General features: G+C 45.1%; 2 protein-coding genes across 2 annotated transcripts in view; one reads left to right on the plus strand and one right to left on the minus strand.

Moving 5' to 3' along the window:
• The window catches only part of LOC143106625 (MOB kinase activator 2), a 9437-nt gene extending 6997 nt beyond the window's left edge, over positions 1 to 2440 (minus strand). Inside the window, exon 1 of the mRNA XM_076270993.1 lies at positions 1880 to 2440. Within this exon, the coding sequence (XP_076127108.1) occupies positions 1880 to 1983 (104 nt within the window). The 5' untranslated portion in view covers positions 1984 to 2440. The remainder of the gene's footprint in view (positions 1 to 1879) is intronic.
• A 3478-nt stretch (positions 2441 to 5918) lies between these two features.
• On the plus strand, positions 5919 to 14325 carry dnaja2b (DnaJ heat shock protein family (Hsp40) member A2b). The gene is made up of 9 exons (XM_076271005.1): positions 5919 to 6205; positions 6973 to 7032; positions 7243 to 7478; positions 7925 to 8005; positions 9069 to 9202; positions 9335 to 9531; positions 10515 to 10659; positions 11754 to 11881; positions 13210 to 14325. The coding sequence occupies exons 1-9, from the start codon at positions 6128 to 6130 to the stop codon at positions 13396 to 13398; spliced, it is 1248 nt and encodes a 415-aa protein (XP_076127120.1). The 5' UTR covers positions 5919 to 6127; the 3' UTR covers positions 13399 to 14325.
• Positions 14326 to 16669: the final 2344 nt, after the last annotated feature.

The following is a 16669-nucleotide window of genomic DNA, read 5'->3' on the forward strand; positions in this document are numbered from 1 at the left end:
CACACACACACACCCACACACCCACACATGCGCACACACACACACACACACACACACACACACACACACACACAAAACATTTTCATAGTCAAATTAACCTCCTTTGCATGCACTGAAAGCCTCACACTTTCCAGGATATTATGCGACTCCATAAACTTAAATAGACGTATTTGCACTCTCACACAATCATACGTCATATTCAAAACATATCAGACCACTTTTATTTATTTCACTTGAAAGTTGTGTTCTATCAATTGTTTTACCATATTAAATGTGAGTGTATCTATGTATATTTATGTGTGTGTGTGATGGTGTGTGTGTGTGTGTGTTTGTGTGTGTGTGTGTGTGTGTGTGTGTGTATGTGTGTGTGTGTCAGCGGAGCAAATAAATAAAAGAGTTGACTCTGGGTGACCTTGCCAGAGCAGATAACAAAAACATACTCCACTAACCATCCCTGCAATGTGTGTGTGTGTGTGTGTGTGTAAGGAAGGGAGGGAAAGAGAGAAAGTGTGTGTTGGAATAGGGGGAGGGGTCTCCTAAAGTCAAACAGCGCAGTCATTGTTCTTTATACCCATAGAATGAGGTAGCCTCTCTATCTCTCTCCCTCGCATGCTCTTTCTCTCCCTCGCTCTCAGTCTCTCTCTCTCTCTCTCTCTCTCTCTCTCTCTTTCTCTCCCTCTCTCTCCCTCCCTCCCTCTCTCTCTCTCTCTCTCTCTCTCTCTCCCTCCCTCTAAACTCCCCATAGGAGACTCTGCCAGAACTCTATTTATAGAGCATGGCCCCACATTGTAAATCAGCCAGACTACAGTGTCTAGCTCTTACTGTACGCATTCTCTCATACTTCTCCTACCCTTACTATACCCCACACACTATAATCCACTAAACTCCATTACCCTGCAGAGTGATAGTGCTTATTTGTGTCCATTCACAGTGCTTGAATATGATTATATTGTCATACATGCGGGAAAATGTTTAACATGTGTCAGAGGAGGAAAGTACAGCTGTCTTTGCTTTGAAGAGCATTTTTTAAATTAGTTGCATGCATCTGTGGGGTGTGTGTGTGTGTGTGTGTGTGTGTGTGTGTGTGTGTGTGTGTGTGTGTGTGTGTGTGTGTGTGTGTGTGTGTGTGTACGTATGTGTGTGAATGTGGGATAACCAGGCAGGTGCAACTGCTGCTATACTCTCTCTCTCTCTCTCTCACACACACACACACACACACACACATTCACAAGCTGTTTATCAGTGAGATGGAATGAGGGAAGTAATATGTCTGTCTGATGCTTGATCTCTCCCTCTCTCTCTCTCTCTCTCTCTCTCTCTCTTTCTCTCTCTCACACAACAACAACGCATCCAAATATACTCAACAGCATGTGTGTTTGTGGGTCAGCTGATGGTATTTTTACCCAAACGTCCCTCTATCCGTCTCACACACTCCTCCACTTGCCCAGGGCTCATCTTACACCACTTTAAACACACTTGTTGAACCTCAATACCCTCTCTGTCTGTCACACACACACACACACACACACGGAGGGAGAGAAGAGAGAGATTCACAGAAACTGTGTGATTCTCTTACACAGCAAGAAACTCAGGTGATCTTATCAAATAAATATGCACCCCCCCCCCCCCCCCCACACACACACACACACACACACACATAAACACACTCAGGAATAACTGGACCTTATCCAGTCATCTGTCAACCATGTGCATTCCTCACCTCCCACATTTAATGTCTCTCTCTCTCTCCATCTATGTGTGTGTGTGTGTGGGTGTTGGTGTCGGTGTGGGTGTGTATGTGTGTGTGTGTGTGTGTGTGTGTGTGTGTGAGTATCAGCAGTAGTGTGTGTAAGCAGCAGCAGGTGGCTTTCATACTCACAGATTGAGGAGGCTGTTTTCGTTGAGGTTGATTGCATGAGTGTTGGCGTAAGTGTGTGCCCCGTCACTCTCCGCCGCACCAGAGTAACTCTGGCAACCCCCCATTTAACAAAGCCACACACACTCACACACACGACAGGAGGCCGACTTTGCCAGGCCCATAAGAGGAGGACACATATGTTTACAGACACACACACCTTCTATTCGACATACTCACTCAAACAGAATAGCCCCAAACACAGAGGCACACGTACTCACATTCATACACAGACACTTGCCGACACTCACAGTACCAAACACAACAAGGAAAAAACAACACTAGTGCACACACAATCACACGGATAGTTTGGCACTCACACTCACACTCACACACTGAGCACTGGCACTGAGAAACTCACACACACATACACACACTAAACGCTCATACAGACACTCACACACACAGACACACTCAGTAGCTCCAGTAATCCAGACGGCAGACTTCAGCTGTGTGTCCAGGGCTAAAAACTGCAACTGAAATGTTACAGTCTGAGTACCGGCTAGTTAGTGTGTGACTGTGTGTGTGTGTATGTGCGTCCCACCCGAGGCTGTCTCCGCCTCCAACAGCAGCAGAGTTGACAGGCAGGTTTCACCACACTACAGAGAAAATATTTACACACACACACACACACACACACACACACACACAGAGAGAGAGAGAGAGAGAGAGAGAGAGAGAGAGAGAGAGAGAGAGAGATGAACACATAACACAATGAGAGAGGGAGGGACACATGAAAACATACTACAAATATGCAAGGCAAACAGAGCCATGACACACACAAATGACCATGGGTTCTGCCTCATAAATAACACCTATTAGGCCTAAATGAGTCTAAGTCCATAAAGTCAGAGCATGGGGGAGAATGAGAAACAGCAAATGCTGCAGGGGAAAAAGTATTAGGTCTACAACAACATCAAGTATCACGTTTCAGCATTGTTAAGAAAACAGCAGCTAGTAAGAAAGAAAGAAAAAAAAGAAAGAAAGATAGACATGAATAGCCTACATCCAACAGAATTAAACAGAATTGTGTTCTTAAAGAAGAATCAACTGTACTCAGGATGTGTTTAATTTAGATAATGATGAAAAGTTGCAGTGAGGTGAAAGACCAGCTGAACTCTCCAACAGTGTGTCTAACAGTTAAATCCCAAACTGCATGGTTAAAAGTCCTGACAGAAATTCCTTCCCATCTGGCTCCAACTGTAGACCGTGTGAGGAGGCCTCTCTGACGCTTCATGTTTGCAGCAACTATAATGGGAGAAGGGGAGAATTGATCTACACTGTTTCCATCTGAAACAACTGCCCATTCTGAAATGCTCAGAGACACATATATAGCAATCCCACCATAGATTAATCACACAAACACTGGAACAATGTTCTGTCACTTCAATTCAGTGGCTTGACAGATAGTCTCTCTCTTTCACACAGTAGGCCTAGGCTTTGCATGTTTCTTACATTATCAATCTAGCACCCATGGTCATGGGTAGATATGACACTGTTGACAGAAATTGAGCAATACTTTAGTCTTGTTAGTTTACAACAAGTGCAACCCATATGCCCAATCTCTCTCTCTCTCTCTCTCTCTCTCTCTCTCATTCTCAGTCCCACCTCCCTGTCCCTCTCCCTCCTCATGTAATATCTTCTTGTACCCAGAGCAATGGTTGGCATGCCCAAAACTCCCAAATACAAAAACAATTGACAATTAAAACCCAATGTGATGTTTCTGTGATAATGTAGCCTGGTAGCCTAGAAATCTAGACGCACCCTAGCGGCGGCAAATTAATTTGCTCAGCCTGTACGTCTAGTATCGAACCATAGGAATTTCTATTGGCTTAACACCGTGGATGTTCTCCAATCACAGCGCTCTATTTCGTTAGAGAGTCTTAAGGCGGGCTTAACAGGATAACGACAGTCCATTGACGGTGAACAACAAGGAAGGTGGCTATGGCGAACGAAGAGCGGTTGTTTGAATCGGCGTTGGCGTCAACTTTGGAGGAGTTGGACTTGTGCTTTTCTGCACATTGAGCAACACAATGCACTTAAGTCATTCCTTTCTAAGAAGGATGTGTTTGCCGTTTTGCCTACCGGATACGGATATGGTCGTAGCGCTGGCCTATTGCATGCCTAGGCAGTTTGAAAGACAATTCTCTGCCCGCCCCTTGGATTAAGCGAGGTGAATGATTCGATGCCAGACTATACATCTCAATGATATAGGATGGCCCCGCCAGGCTAGTAGCCTGGGTGAACCCAGACAATTCTGCAGAGCAAATTCAGATTTGCTTACAGGTTCACTTTGGTTCACTCAGCCTAGTGATAGGCTAATGCCAACAAGTATTTTAACAACTTAAAGTTGAAACGTGTCCATATACAGATCAAAATAGCATTTCAATAATTGTCACTATTTTACTATTTTCATTTAGGATGGTGATCTCTGGGATATTTGGAACAGAGAGAACCCAGTCCATCTGTGAGTTACTGTTGTTTATATTCACACACACACACACACACACACACACACACACACACACACACATACAAATAACTAACAAGCCAGACTAGTCTTGACTTTGATATACAACCCCAAATCAGAAAAGGTTGTGTAAAATGTAAATAAAAACAGAATCTGCAAATCTTGTAAACTTTAGCTGCAAAAAGGACAGCCAATATACAGTATCAAATGTTGAAATGACACGTATGACTATTTCATGGAAAATATATGTTCACTTTGAATTTGATACCAGCAACAAGTTGAGATGGGGCCAAGAAAATGCTGGAAAAGTTGTGTAATGATAAAGAAAGGAATATTTTACAACTGATTAAGGTAACTGGCAACATGATTGGGTATGAAAAAGAGCATCCCAGAAAGGCAGAGTTTCTAAGAAGTAAAGATGTAGAGGTATTCCTCACTCTGTGTAAACGTGTGTGGACAAATGATAAAACAATATAATTAATGCTTTTTAACATGAAAAAAAGTATATGGGGAGTTCATCATCCACAGTACATCCAGAGAAATCTTTGCAAACAAGGGACAGAGCTGAAAAACAATATTGGATGGCGTTGGACCTCAGATGACACTGCATTAAAACCAGACCTGTTTCTGTAATGAAAATCATTGTATGGGCTCAGGTAAACCTCTGATAACCATTGTCTATGAGCACATTGATACTCAATTCACAAATGCTAGAGTAAACTTTACCATGCAAAAGAAGAAACTGTATTTACGTGCAGAAATACTACCGTCTTATCTGGGCCTGAGCTTGTTTAAAATGAACTGAGGTAAAGTGGAAAAGAGGTCCTGTGGTGAGATCCATCTGCCATTCTTTTTGGAAATCATGAACTCCAAAGAGGAGAGGGCCTATCCAACTACCCAACTTATCCAACTTGTTGGTGTAGATGTGCATTAGTGCCTACAGCATGGGCATCTTGCACATCTGGCAAACAATCAATTTTGAATGATGTATACAGTAGGTCTACATTTGAGCAACATACTGCCATCCAGGCAATGTATTTTTCGGGGAAGACTTTGAATAGTTCAGGAAAACAATGCCAAAATGAATTCTGCACATATTTCAACAGTATTTCTCCATAGAGGAAGAGTCCATGTGTCAAAATGGCCTGTCTGCAGTCCAGACCTGTCAAATTAGATGCATTGAATGAAAAACATTAAGAATAGCCTACCCCATACTGTTGAGCAACTGAAATCCAATATCGGCCAGGAATGGGATAACATTTCATTCTCAAAACTCTATAACAACTGGTTTTCTCAGTTGAGTCGAAATTTTCATTTTCAACATTTGATATGTTGTCAATGTCCTTTTTTGCAGCCAAATAGGCTGTGTTTAAGAAATGTGTAGCTTTATCACATTCTGATTTTATTTGCATTATAACGTCCCAACTTTTTTCTGATATTTAGCCTAGTTATGAGTAGGCCTATCATTTTAACTGTGGTTGGCTGAGTGGTGCTTAATTAATGCAGCGGATGCGGAGACGACTAACAATGTGGATACATATGTGAAAACTTTTTCGTGATGCGAGAGATGTAGCCACTAGCCAGAAAGTTTGATTCCCTGGCTTAACAGCTGATAGCCTTCCCACTGGGACTGGGGCTAAATTTGACGCATTGCGTATGACGTTATCAACCGGCTTTTCTCTCCCGTCCTGCGCCCAGGCTCTGCTGTAGCTAAAGGGGGTCTATCCTCACAGTGGACCAGTATGGCGAACGCTGTGGACACCAAACTGTACGACATTCTCGGGGTTTCTCCATCAGCATCCGAGAATGAACTGAAAAAGGTGAATTAGCTAAAGCTACTTATTATGCACGATAGGTCACTGGCACGGTCCATCCCATCGGTCGCACTTGGATAACGTTAACGTAAGATGAGCAGACGTTTGCTCTAGCTAACCAGATAGCAGGATAGCCATTGCCATTGTGCTAGTTTTTACCACTACCCTGCTTTGTTATGCTAGCTAAGATTATGCTAGCTAGCTGACTAGCTTGCTATTCATGTGGCCTAGTTTCCTACGTGAAATTGCGTTTTTGGGCCTGACACCAAAATCTGGGCGCCTTTGTATGACTGGCTTTTTGTCAGCGTTTCATCTCATGTTCAGTGTTTGTCTGACAAAACAATAACGTCAGATGGCAAATGTATTATCTTGCCGAAGGACCACTTCAGGAGGCTAGACAAACATTGACTGACACCAGGCGTAACGTAAATGGAAATCTTATTCGCTAGCTTGTAACGTTTACCCACAAAATGTAGCCATAGCTATTAATCCGCTTTTGGCATTGCTGGAAGATCTCAGCGATTTATTGAAAACTATGTCATTGGAGAGTTGGTTCATGTTTTCATAGGACATGTATGCTTCACTGATGGTTGCACAATGTTTTTTAGAAAGTATCAAATGTTAGGTAAGAAGATCAATCTCATAAGTCATAACCTCCAGCACTGCTAGCGGTATTGATGCTGTGAATTCCCCCAAATGATGACTCTTGTCCCGTAAGAACGAGTGCAATTGGGTCTAATTGACGTGATCATTGATTTGCCCGTGTTCCCCAGGCATATCGAAAACTAGCGAAGGAATATCACCCAGACAAGAATCCCAACGCAGGAGATAAGGTAAGCAGTGCTCCCGTGACGTCAACACGTGAATCAGCTGTGTGTTTTGCGTTTAGGGGAGGTATATGAGTTCTCGATTTAGATTAGATCAATGCAATGCATTTTAATAATTGTTACATTTCATTTTCAGACACATATCCTCTGTTTTCATTTTGTGTTTTCATATTTACGTATGTGCTTTCCTCTGTGTGTGCGTGCGTCTGTGTGTAGTTTAAGGAGATCAGTTTTGCCTACGAGGTGCTGTCCGATCCGGAGAAGAAGGAGCTGTACGATCGCTATGGCGAGCAGGGTCTGCGTGAGGGTGGCGGCGGGGGGGCCGGCATGGAGGATATCTTCTCCCACATCTTTGGCGGGGGCCTCTTCGGCTTCATGGGGGGCCAGGGGGCGCCAGGGCGCAGCCGAAACGGTGGAAGGAGGAGGGGCGAGGACATGGTGCATCCGCTCAGGTGAGGTCTGGGGGGAGAGAAGAGGGACAGAGAGAGAGAGAGGAGGGAGGGAGGGAGGGAGAGAAGAGATGGGTAGAGAGGAGAGGTAGAGGAAATAGAGATGGAGTCTTTGCTGCATTCATTAGGGCCTGATGGTCAGAAATGCAGTGAAATTATGTCTGGTGTCAGCCTATTTGTGCATTAATGGGGGGGGGGGGTAAAAAGTGCAGTAGAAGAGGGGTTTAGTAGATTAAGTGGCAAGGGCTGCATAAGAAAGGTGGGGGAGGATTGGGATTGTTTAGGTTGTTTAGGAAGAGTGACAGTCATGCTGCCCTTACCTGACTAAAACCTGTCTAAAACGGCAGCAGTACAATGACTGAAGAGGCCCGGTGGTAAGGAAAGATATGGGAGCCTCAGAGGGACATAGAGTGCGTGATTCAGTGATTGTTTCCTGTCTTCTTTCACAGGGTGTCACTGGAAGATCTTTATAACGGCAAGACTACAAAACTGCAGCTGAGCAAGAATGTTCTCTGTGCGGCCTGTAGTGGGTGAGTAGATGGGTGTGTGAGTTTCTCCTGTATATTTGTGTGTGTGTGCGTTTGTTTGTGTGTGTGTGTGTGTGTTCGCGTGTGTGTGTGTTTGTTTGCGTGATCTGAAAGTCAGCTTGTGGTCTCTGATCAGTATATAGCCACCTCTTACTTCATTTTTGTTCTTGGTTGTTTTTGTTTGACCCAGTTTGCCAAACAGACTCAGATACCAGCCAGAAGGCCATTACCTAGCCAGATGGAAGACTCTTTGGCATTGATGTTTGGTCTTGTGGCTGTCTTTCTACTAAAACACAGAATGTCTCTGCCTTTGTAAACCCTCTCGGTCCCATCATGCTGGCGGTTCTCAAGGGTTCCCCAGGGTTCCTCTGAGTATTGATGTGCTTGTGCTTGCTTGGCGTGTCATTACATTAGCCTGTCCCAGATTCGTGCGTACGCTGTGTCTGTATGAAACCTCTGGTGTCTGTCTCCACTCTTAGTGATGGGTCATAGTTAGAGGTGTGTGTGTGTGTGTGTGTGTGTGTGTGTGTGTGTGTCTGTGTGTGTGTCTGTGTGTGTGTCTGTGTGTGTCTGTGTGTGTGTGTGAGCACAGATCTCTTTTCCTAATCTTAGTGATGGGATGACAGAGGTCTAGGCCCAGAGGCTGACACTAATATTGAGACTGGTGAAGGTAATTAAACAGGTCATGCATTTTAAAGTTAGCATGAGCATTATAGATTTAAAAAAAAAAATAGGTTTTTGAAAGTGTCAGCTTAATAGATTCTTTGTGTTTATCAGAAAAGAGGTTTTGTTGGCTGATGGATCCCCTTTTGGACAGTAGCATAGAGTGCCACTGCCAGTGTTTCCATTCCTCAGTTTAAGATTTGCTGCCCCCTGTTGGATATAATGTTCCTTTACTCCAATGCCACTATCCAGATTTCTGTGTTCACTGCAGATGGACGTGACCGCAGTTTCTCAACTTTTTATTCTTAAGGAGTTTGCGTCATGTTCTCCTGCATATATTTGTTAAATATTTGCAGGATGTGTACACCAACATTTACATGGTGTGTGTGTGTGTGTGTTCCAGGCAGGGCGGCAAGCCAGGTGCGGTGCAGAAGTGCACGGCGTGTCGTGGGAGAGGTGTGAGAGTGATGATCAGACAGCTGGCCCCTGGCATGGTGCAACAGATGCAGTCCGTCTGTTCCGACTGCAATGGAGAAGGTACAGGGGGTGTGAATGTGCCTGTGTGTCTGTGCATGCTTTAATGTGTGTAAGGAGGTAGGATCAATCCAAATGTTTATTGCAGAAACTAAAGGTGTGTGTGTGTGTGTGTGTGTGTGTGTGTGTGTGTAGGTGAGGTGATCAGTGAAAAGGATCGCTGCAGGGAGTGTGAGGGGAGGCGTGTGATTAAGGAGGTGAAGATGCTGGAGGTCCATGTTGATAAGGGCATGAGACATGGCCAGAAGATCACCTTCGGTGGAGAGGCTGACCAGGCGCCCAACACCGAACCTGGAGATATAGTACTCATTCTGCAGGAGACAGACCATGAGGTACACACACACACACACACACACACACAATACTGAACCTGGAGATATAGTACTCATTCTGCAGGAGACCGACCATGAGGTACACACACACACACACACACACACACAATACTGAACCTGGAGATATAGTACTCATTCTGCAGGAGACAGACCATGAGGTACACACACACACACACACACACACACACAATACTGAACCTGGAGATATAGTACTCATTCTGCAGGAGACCGACCATGAGGTACACACACACACACACACACACACACAATACTGAACCTGGAGATATAGTACTCATTCTGCAGGAGACCGACCATGAGGTACACACACACACACACACACACACACAATACTGAACCTGGAGATATAGTACTCATTCTGCAGGAGACAGACCATGAGGTACACACACACACACACACACACACACAATACTGAACCTGGAGATATAGTACTCATTCTGCAGGAGACAGACCATGAGGTACACACACACACACACACACAATACTGAACCTGGAGATATAGTACTCATTCTGCAGGAGACCGACCATGAGGTACACACGCTCGCTCGCACGCACGCATGCACACACACACAATACTGAACCTGGAGATATAGTACTCATTCTGCAGGAGACAGACCATGAGGTACACACGCTCGCTCGCACGCACACATGCACACACACACACAATACTGAACCTGGAGATATAGTACTCATTCTGCAGGAGACAGACCATGAGGTACACACGCTCGCTCGCATGCACGCATGCACACACACATAATACTGAACCTGGTGACATACTACTGGTGACATGACATGGTGTTTATACTACTAAAGACAAACACACAGGCATACATACACACACACACATGTACTTACAAGTAGGCTACATGAGAACAAGAACACATGAGCTCTAATATACACGTTAACACAAACTCTTGCTTCCAGTGTGATATTATGCATGTTTTGCCTCATCTGACTGTGTGCAGGACTACCGTCGGGATGGCAACGACCTTTATGTGACCCGGCGCATCGGGCTGGTGGAGGCTCTGTGTGGCTTTCAGCTGCAGCTGGTGCACCTGGACGCACGGCAGCTCCTCGTCAAACACCCCGCCGGAAACGTCATCGAGCCTGGTAGGGGTGTGTGTGTGTGTGTGTGTGTGTGTGTGTCTGTGCGCGTGTGTGTGCCTGTGTGTGTGTGCCTTGACAGAATGACCTGTGTGCGTGTCTCCAGAATAATCTTAATATGTGTTTAATGTCATGGACAGGGGCGCCTGCAGGAATTAATGCTATGGTACGCACACTCATCACCCCCCCCCCCGCAAAAAAAAAAATCACTCGTGAACAATATTTGTCCGTTTTAGGTCCGTGCATCGGTCAGCAAAATAACAAGCATAGCATAACAACATCCACATGCAATAATACAACGACAATGTCTACAATGACCTACTCATTTGGACAACTTGATACAGCCCTATACAGGCTAAAGTTACCTTTAGTTTTGTTCTATTTTGTTCCAGCGTAACGTGACGTCTGGCTTTAGTGCAGTCTAACGTTCTGACAAGCACACCAATTGCCTACCTTGTTCTTGCCCATCTGGAATAACTCCTAGCTTTGCTGCCTCCATCCTTTGTTTTCGTTGTTTAAACTTGTGATATCCATTGATGAGTATTGAGTTAGTGAATTAGCTCAACATTGTGTGCTGATAATCATATATAGATAGCCGAGTAAAAGAAAACAACAAGTAACCTATTGCGTGTCTGCGTGCGTATTCTCTCTCCTGCTCAAACAAAATGCGTGCACGTTAATTTTGATAACGTGTTCACTAACTTTACGTAATAGAAAATGGTAAATAGCCTAATGGCATGCAGCTAAAGGGATACTGTGCATAGTTGGGAAGGTATGGTAGGCCAATTTGGTGTGAATACACACACACACAAGGGAAATGTTCTGTTGTTGAGTAGCTTGATAGAACGGACAGTGCGTACGGACGTACACCTGCAGGCGCACCTGGTCATGGACATAATAAAGCAATTATATGCGGGTAAATCTCATCAGTGAAGTTAATGTACTTGTGTGTACACAGCAGGTTATCAGCCTGAATTGCCTGTGTGTGGACTATACAAGTAAATGGTCTCTTTATGAATGAGTGTGGATATTGTGCCAGATATGCTACTGATGTATGTCTATGTTTGCATATTTGTACGTGTGTGTGTGTGTCTGCACAGGCTGCGTTAAGGTGGTTAAGGGGGAGGGGATGCCTCACTACAGAAATCCATTCGAAAAAGGAGATCTGTTCATCAAATTTGATGTGCAATTCCCAGAAAGCGGCTGGATCGGTCCTGAGAAACTGATGGTAATACACACTAACACACACACACACTAACACACACACACACACATACAGAGAGAGAGAGAAAAAGTGCTAACCCTTGCACAAACCCGTGATTGTTATTGTTTTAATCAGAGGAGAAAGCAGTTCTGTCTTACATAAAGGCTTCCATACACACCATGGTCGGGTCGTTGGTGGCATTATCAGGGTATCCGCAGGGTTTTAAAAACTATTAAAAGGTAGAAAATCAATGTAGCAAAAATGAAGGTCATTAAAAGGTATTAAAATGTATTAAACACATTTTTACGAGGTATTACATTTGGAACTATTTTTTAAACAATGAATAGCCCATTCAGTGTTACCATGCATAGCCCACCACCACCACTCCTAGCGAACCACCACCGCCACTCCTAGCGCACCACCACTGCTAGCGCACCACCACCACCACTCCTAGCGCACCACCACCGCCACTCCTAGCGCACCACCGCCACTCCTAGCGCACCACCGCCACTCCTAGCGCACCACCACCGCCACCGCCACTCTTAGCGCACCACCACCACTCCTATCGCACCACCACCACCACTCCTATCGCACCACCATCACCACTCCTAGCGCACCATCACCACTCCTAGCGCACCATCACCACTCCTAGCGCACCAACACCGCCACTCCTAGCGCACCACCACCACTCCTAGCGCACCACCACTCCTAGCGCACCACTACCGCCACTCCTAGCGCACCACCACCGCCACTCCTAGCGCACCACCACCGCCACTCCTAGCGCACCACCACTGCTAGCGCACCACCACCACTCCTAGCGCACCACCACCACTCCTAGCGCACCACCACCACTCCTAGCGCACCACCACCACCACTTCTAGCGCACCACCACCACTGCTAGCGCACCACCACTTCTAGCGCACCACCACTCCTAGCGCACCACCACCGCCACTCCTAGCGCACCACCACTGCTAGCGCACCACTACCGCCACTCCTAGCGCACCACCACCACTCCTAGCGCATGATCATTAATATCACACGCGAAGTAGCATAATGACTTTCATTTGCACATTGTGAAGGCACAACACCCAAAGTCATTTTGAATTTGATTCAGCGACTAAGTTAAGTGTATCAAACCCAGATCAGACCCTCTCATTGACATCTACAAAGGTTATGTTAAAGAATCACTCTAGGTAATTCAGACAAGCCTGTGGAACCCATATGAAACTCAATCTTCTACTACTTTGTTTTTTTGTTGGTATGAGTTTATGTCCATATATATTACATTACATTTGGCTGATGCATTTTTAACCACGTGTGTGTGTGTGTGTGTGTGTGTGTGTGTGTGTTAGGAATTGGAGGACCTACTTCCAGAGCGTGAGAAGGATGAGAATATCACAGCGGATGCAGAGGAGGCTGAGCTTGAAGATTATGACCCAGGTCAAAGTTCATGTGGGGGTCACAGACGTGAGGCGTACAACGACAGCTCCGACGAAGAGGGGGGGCCACATGGGCCAGGGGTTCAGTGTGCACATCAGTAACACACACACACACAAGCACACACACACCCATAAAACACACACACACACACACAGGATTTAACCTCCCGCCCTCTAAAAAAAACAAAAAAACAAGCAGACACCTATTAACAGACTCACACAGAAACATATAACATGCCTATTCAAAAATAAAAAGAAAGTGTCACACACACAAACACACGCGCACACACACACACAAACACACGTGCACACACACAAACACAAACACACGGACACACACACACACACACACCCTTCCCCCCACACACGCACACACGCGCACACACACACAAACACACGCACACACACACACACCCTTCCCCCCCACACACGCAATGGGGGAAATCTGTTGACTATGATGCATATGTACATACTCCTAAATATTTACTGATGAAACTACTGGAACGATGGCGTGATCTGACCCATCATACGCACATAGAGTCAGAGCTGAGGGTCTCTAGTCCATAGGCACCCTGCTCTACATATTTACCGTTCAACTTCAGGAAGAGTTAAGTATGGCATCTCATCTAAGTAATGTGTTACAGTACAGAAACAAAAGAATGTCTGTGAATTTTGTTTGTTTGTTTTTTTTATTTTGTTCAACACATCATTTAATTTGTAAAGAAGCCGCTGACCTGGTCTTGCCTGACACCTGAAGTAAGCAGACCAGGGAGAGTTCGGACAGATGGACTTCAGTTCAACCTTGAATGCGTTTCTCGCATGTACAAAGAAACATATAGACACACACTTGCATAACTAGTTTTGTTTCAATGTGTCTGTGGTGGAGCGTTTGGTTGAAGCCAACATTTAACTGAATCAGTGTGAACCTCACTGCAGAACTGAGGACTTCTAATCAATTTTGGTATGTGTGAGATATTTATTTATTTCTGTGAAAGTTTAAGTGAATTAAAAAAATGTTCAAATCTGAAACTGTTTGTGTAATTATTAATGGCAACCTCCTTGGCCCACAAGTGGTGAAACATTAATATGCCACATTATTGATTACAACCTGAAGACATTAAGGAATCATTCACTTAGGGGTTATTTATTTAGTTCAGTGAATCACTCATTCATCTAGTATGGTGTCGGGGAGCCGGAGATTTTGAATTGGTGGCTTTAGTCACTGAATGATCACCAGCTCACCCACATGAACTGATTCACTTTTTGAAAGACAAGAAAGAGACTGTTCTTAAGCAGTGTGCAGCCATATGTTTGCTCATGAAAACAGATTAAGGGTAAACTCTTAAACGAGGGAAGTCTGCCTGTCTAACCATAGCTGATGGAAATTTAAATTTAGCGATTTAAAATGCCTCTGAGTTGCTAAATCAGGTTGGTCTAGTCCAGCCAATTGGCCATTGATGAGCTCAGTCAGTTCCATAGGAAGAACAAATGTAATACAAAGTGGAGGATTCTGACTAGCAGCACAACTGATAGAGCTGAGGGCCACCTACAATAATTGTTGCACATACAGTATTCTTTTTCTCCTGCAGATGGCAGCAGTTCACACAAACAGAGCCCAAAATTGCAGTACTGCAGTAGGAAGAGTGTGTGTGTATTTGAGTGTCTCTTGTGTTATTTTCCTGTGAGTAGAATATGTTAAGCAGTCTTTAGAGTGTGTGTGTGTGTACGTGCTTGCATGCGTGCATGTGTGTGTGTGTGTGTGTGCGGGCGTGTGTTTTTAATTGTCTTTCTGTCAATCTTCTGTGCGTAAGGTATGTTGAGCAGTTGGTCCGAGCAATTCTTTGAAGCCAGCAGTGTTCCTGTTTAGAGAAAACAGACCACACACACAGACACACACCCAAACACACAGTAGATCAATTATGTAGATTTGTGTTTACTTGTGTGTTTTAATTATGTGTTTATACTGTATGTTTGTGTGTGTGTGTATCTGCATGTGTGTGTGTGCGTGTGTGTGTGTGTACCTCTCTCTGCGGGTTTGCAGTATGTATGAACGTTCTCTTCTCAACTGCTCTAGCCGCTCCCTCACTAACATCTTCTGAAGCTGCTCATCCTCCTCCTACAAACACACAAACACACACACAGATACAGTACAAATATTAACCAACATCAGCACACACACTTAAATAGTGTGTGTGTGTGTGTGTGTGTGCAGGCTGTGTTCACATACCTGTGTAAATGCACTAAGATTCTTTATCCCAAGCAAGTCATCATCTGACTTCCTGTTCTGAATGATAGTCAGGCGTTCCTGGACCTGATACACACACCAACATTTTATTTTGTATTCCTGCCTTGACATAAAATGTGCAATGTGTACACTTTGAGCAGCATACTGATGTGTACAAGAAATAAACGCCATGTCAGGTATAAAACGATTGTGTGTGTGTGTGTACCCTGAGTGTGTGTGTGTGTGTGTGTGTGTGTGTGTACCCTGAGTGTGTGTGTGTGTGTGTACCCTGAGTGTGTGTGTGTGTGTGTGTGTGTGTGTACGTGTGTACCCTGAGTGTGTGTGTGTGTGTACCCTGAGTGTGTGTGTGTGTGTGTGTGTGTGTGTGTACCCTGAGTGTGTGTGTGTGTGTGTGTGTGTACCCTGAGTGTGTGTGTGTGTGTACCCTGAGTGTGTGTGTGTGTGTGTGTGTGTGTGTACCCTGAGTGTGTGTGTGTGTGTGTGTGTACCCTGAGTGTGTGTGTGTGTGTACCCTGAGTGTGTGTGTGTGTGTGTACCCTGAGTGTGTGTCTCTCTCTCTCTCGCTGGTAGCGGAGTTCCAGTTTCCTCTGCATGTCCACCAGACTGCGCATTGTCTCCTCTCTCTCCAGAACTGCCATCGGCTGCACACACATGCACTCTTTCTCACCACACACACACTCGCTCGCCACACACACATTGCTAAGCTCAGCACACACACCCCCAGCACATTCACCCTCCTGTTTCTCAGGCACACCGTTGTGATTCTCACACACACTTTCCTGATTCTCAAACACACTTTTTGCAGCACCACACATCTCTTCTACATCTGGACACACACCCTCCTGGGTCTCATAGACTCCCTCGACACACATATCCTCTCCACACACACTCTCCTCCTCACACACACTCCCTTCGTCTGTGGACACGCTCTCCTGGTCGATACACACAGAACACACACCCTCGTCTACTTCAGCACACGACTCCACACACACTTCAGGTTCTTCGCCCATCATGACGGGCGTGTGTGACCCGTCGGGGTGTGTTTTCTGCGGTTCTAAGTGTGCGTGCTGTGTTTGAGGATCTCCAATGTCTGTATACGTTTGGAGTGTGTGTATATTCGGTGTATAT

The sequence above is a fragment of the Alosa pseudoharengus genome, unplaced genomic scaffold (genome assembly GCF_046254945.1).
Source record: "Alosa pseudoharengus isolate Yale_2024_CS ecotype anadromous, Long Island Sound unplaced genomic scaffold, YU_APseudo_1.1 YU_APseudo_1.1_scf_10, whole genome shotgun sequence".
Taxonomy (NCBI): domain Eukaryota; kingdom Metazoa; phylum Chordata; class Actinopteri; order Clupeiformes; family Clupeidae; genus Alosa; species Alosa pseudoharengus.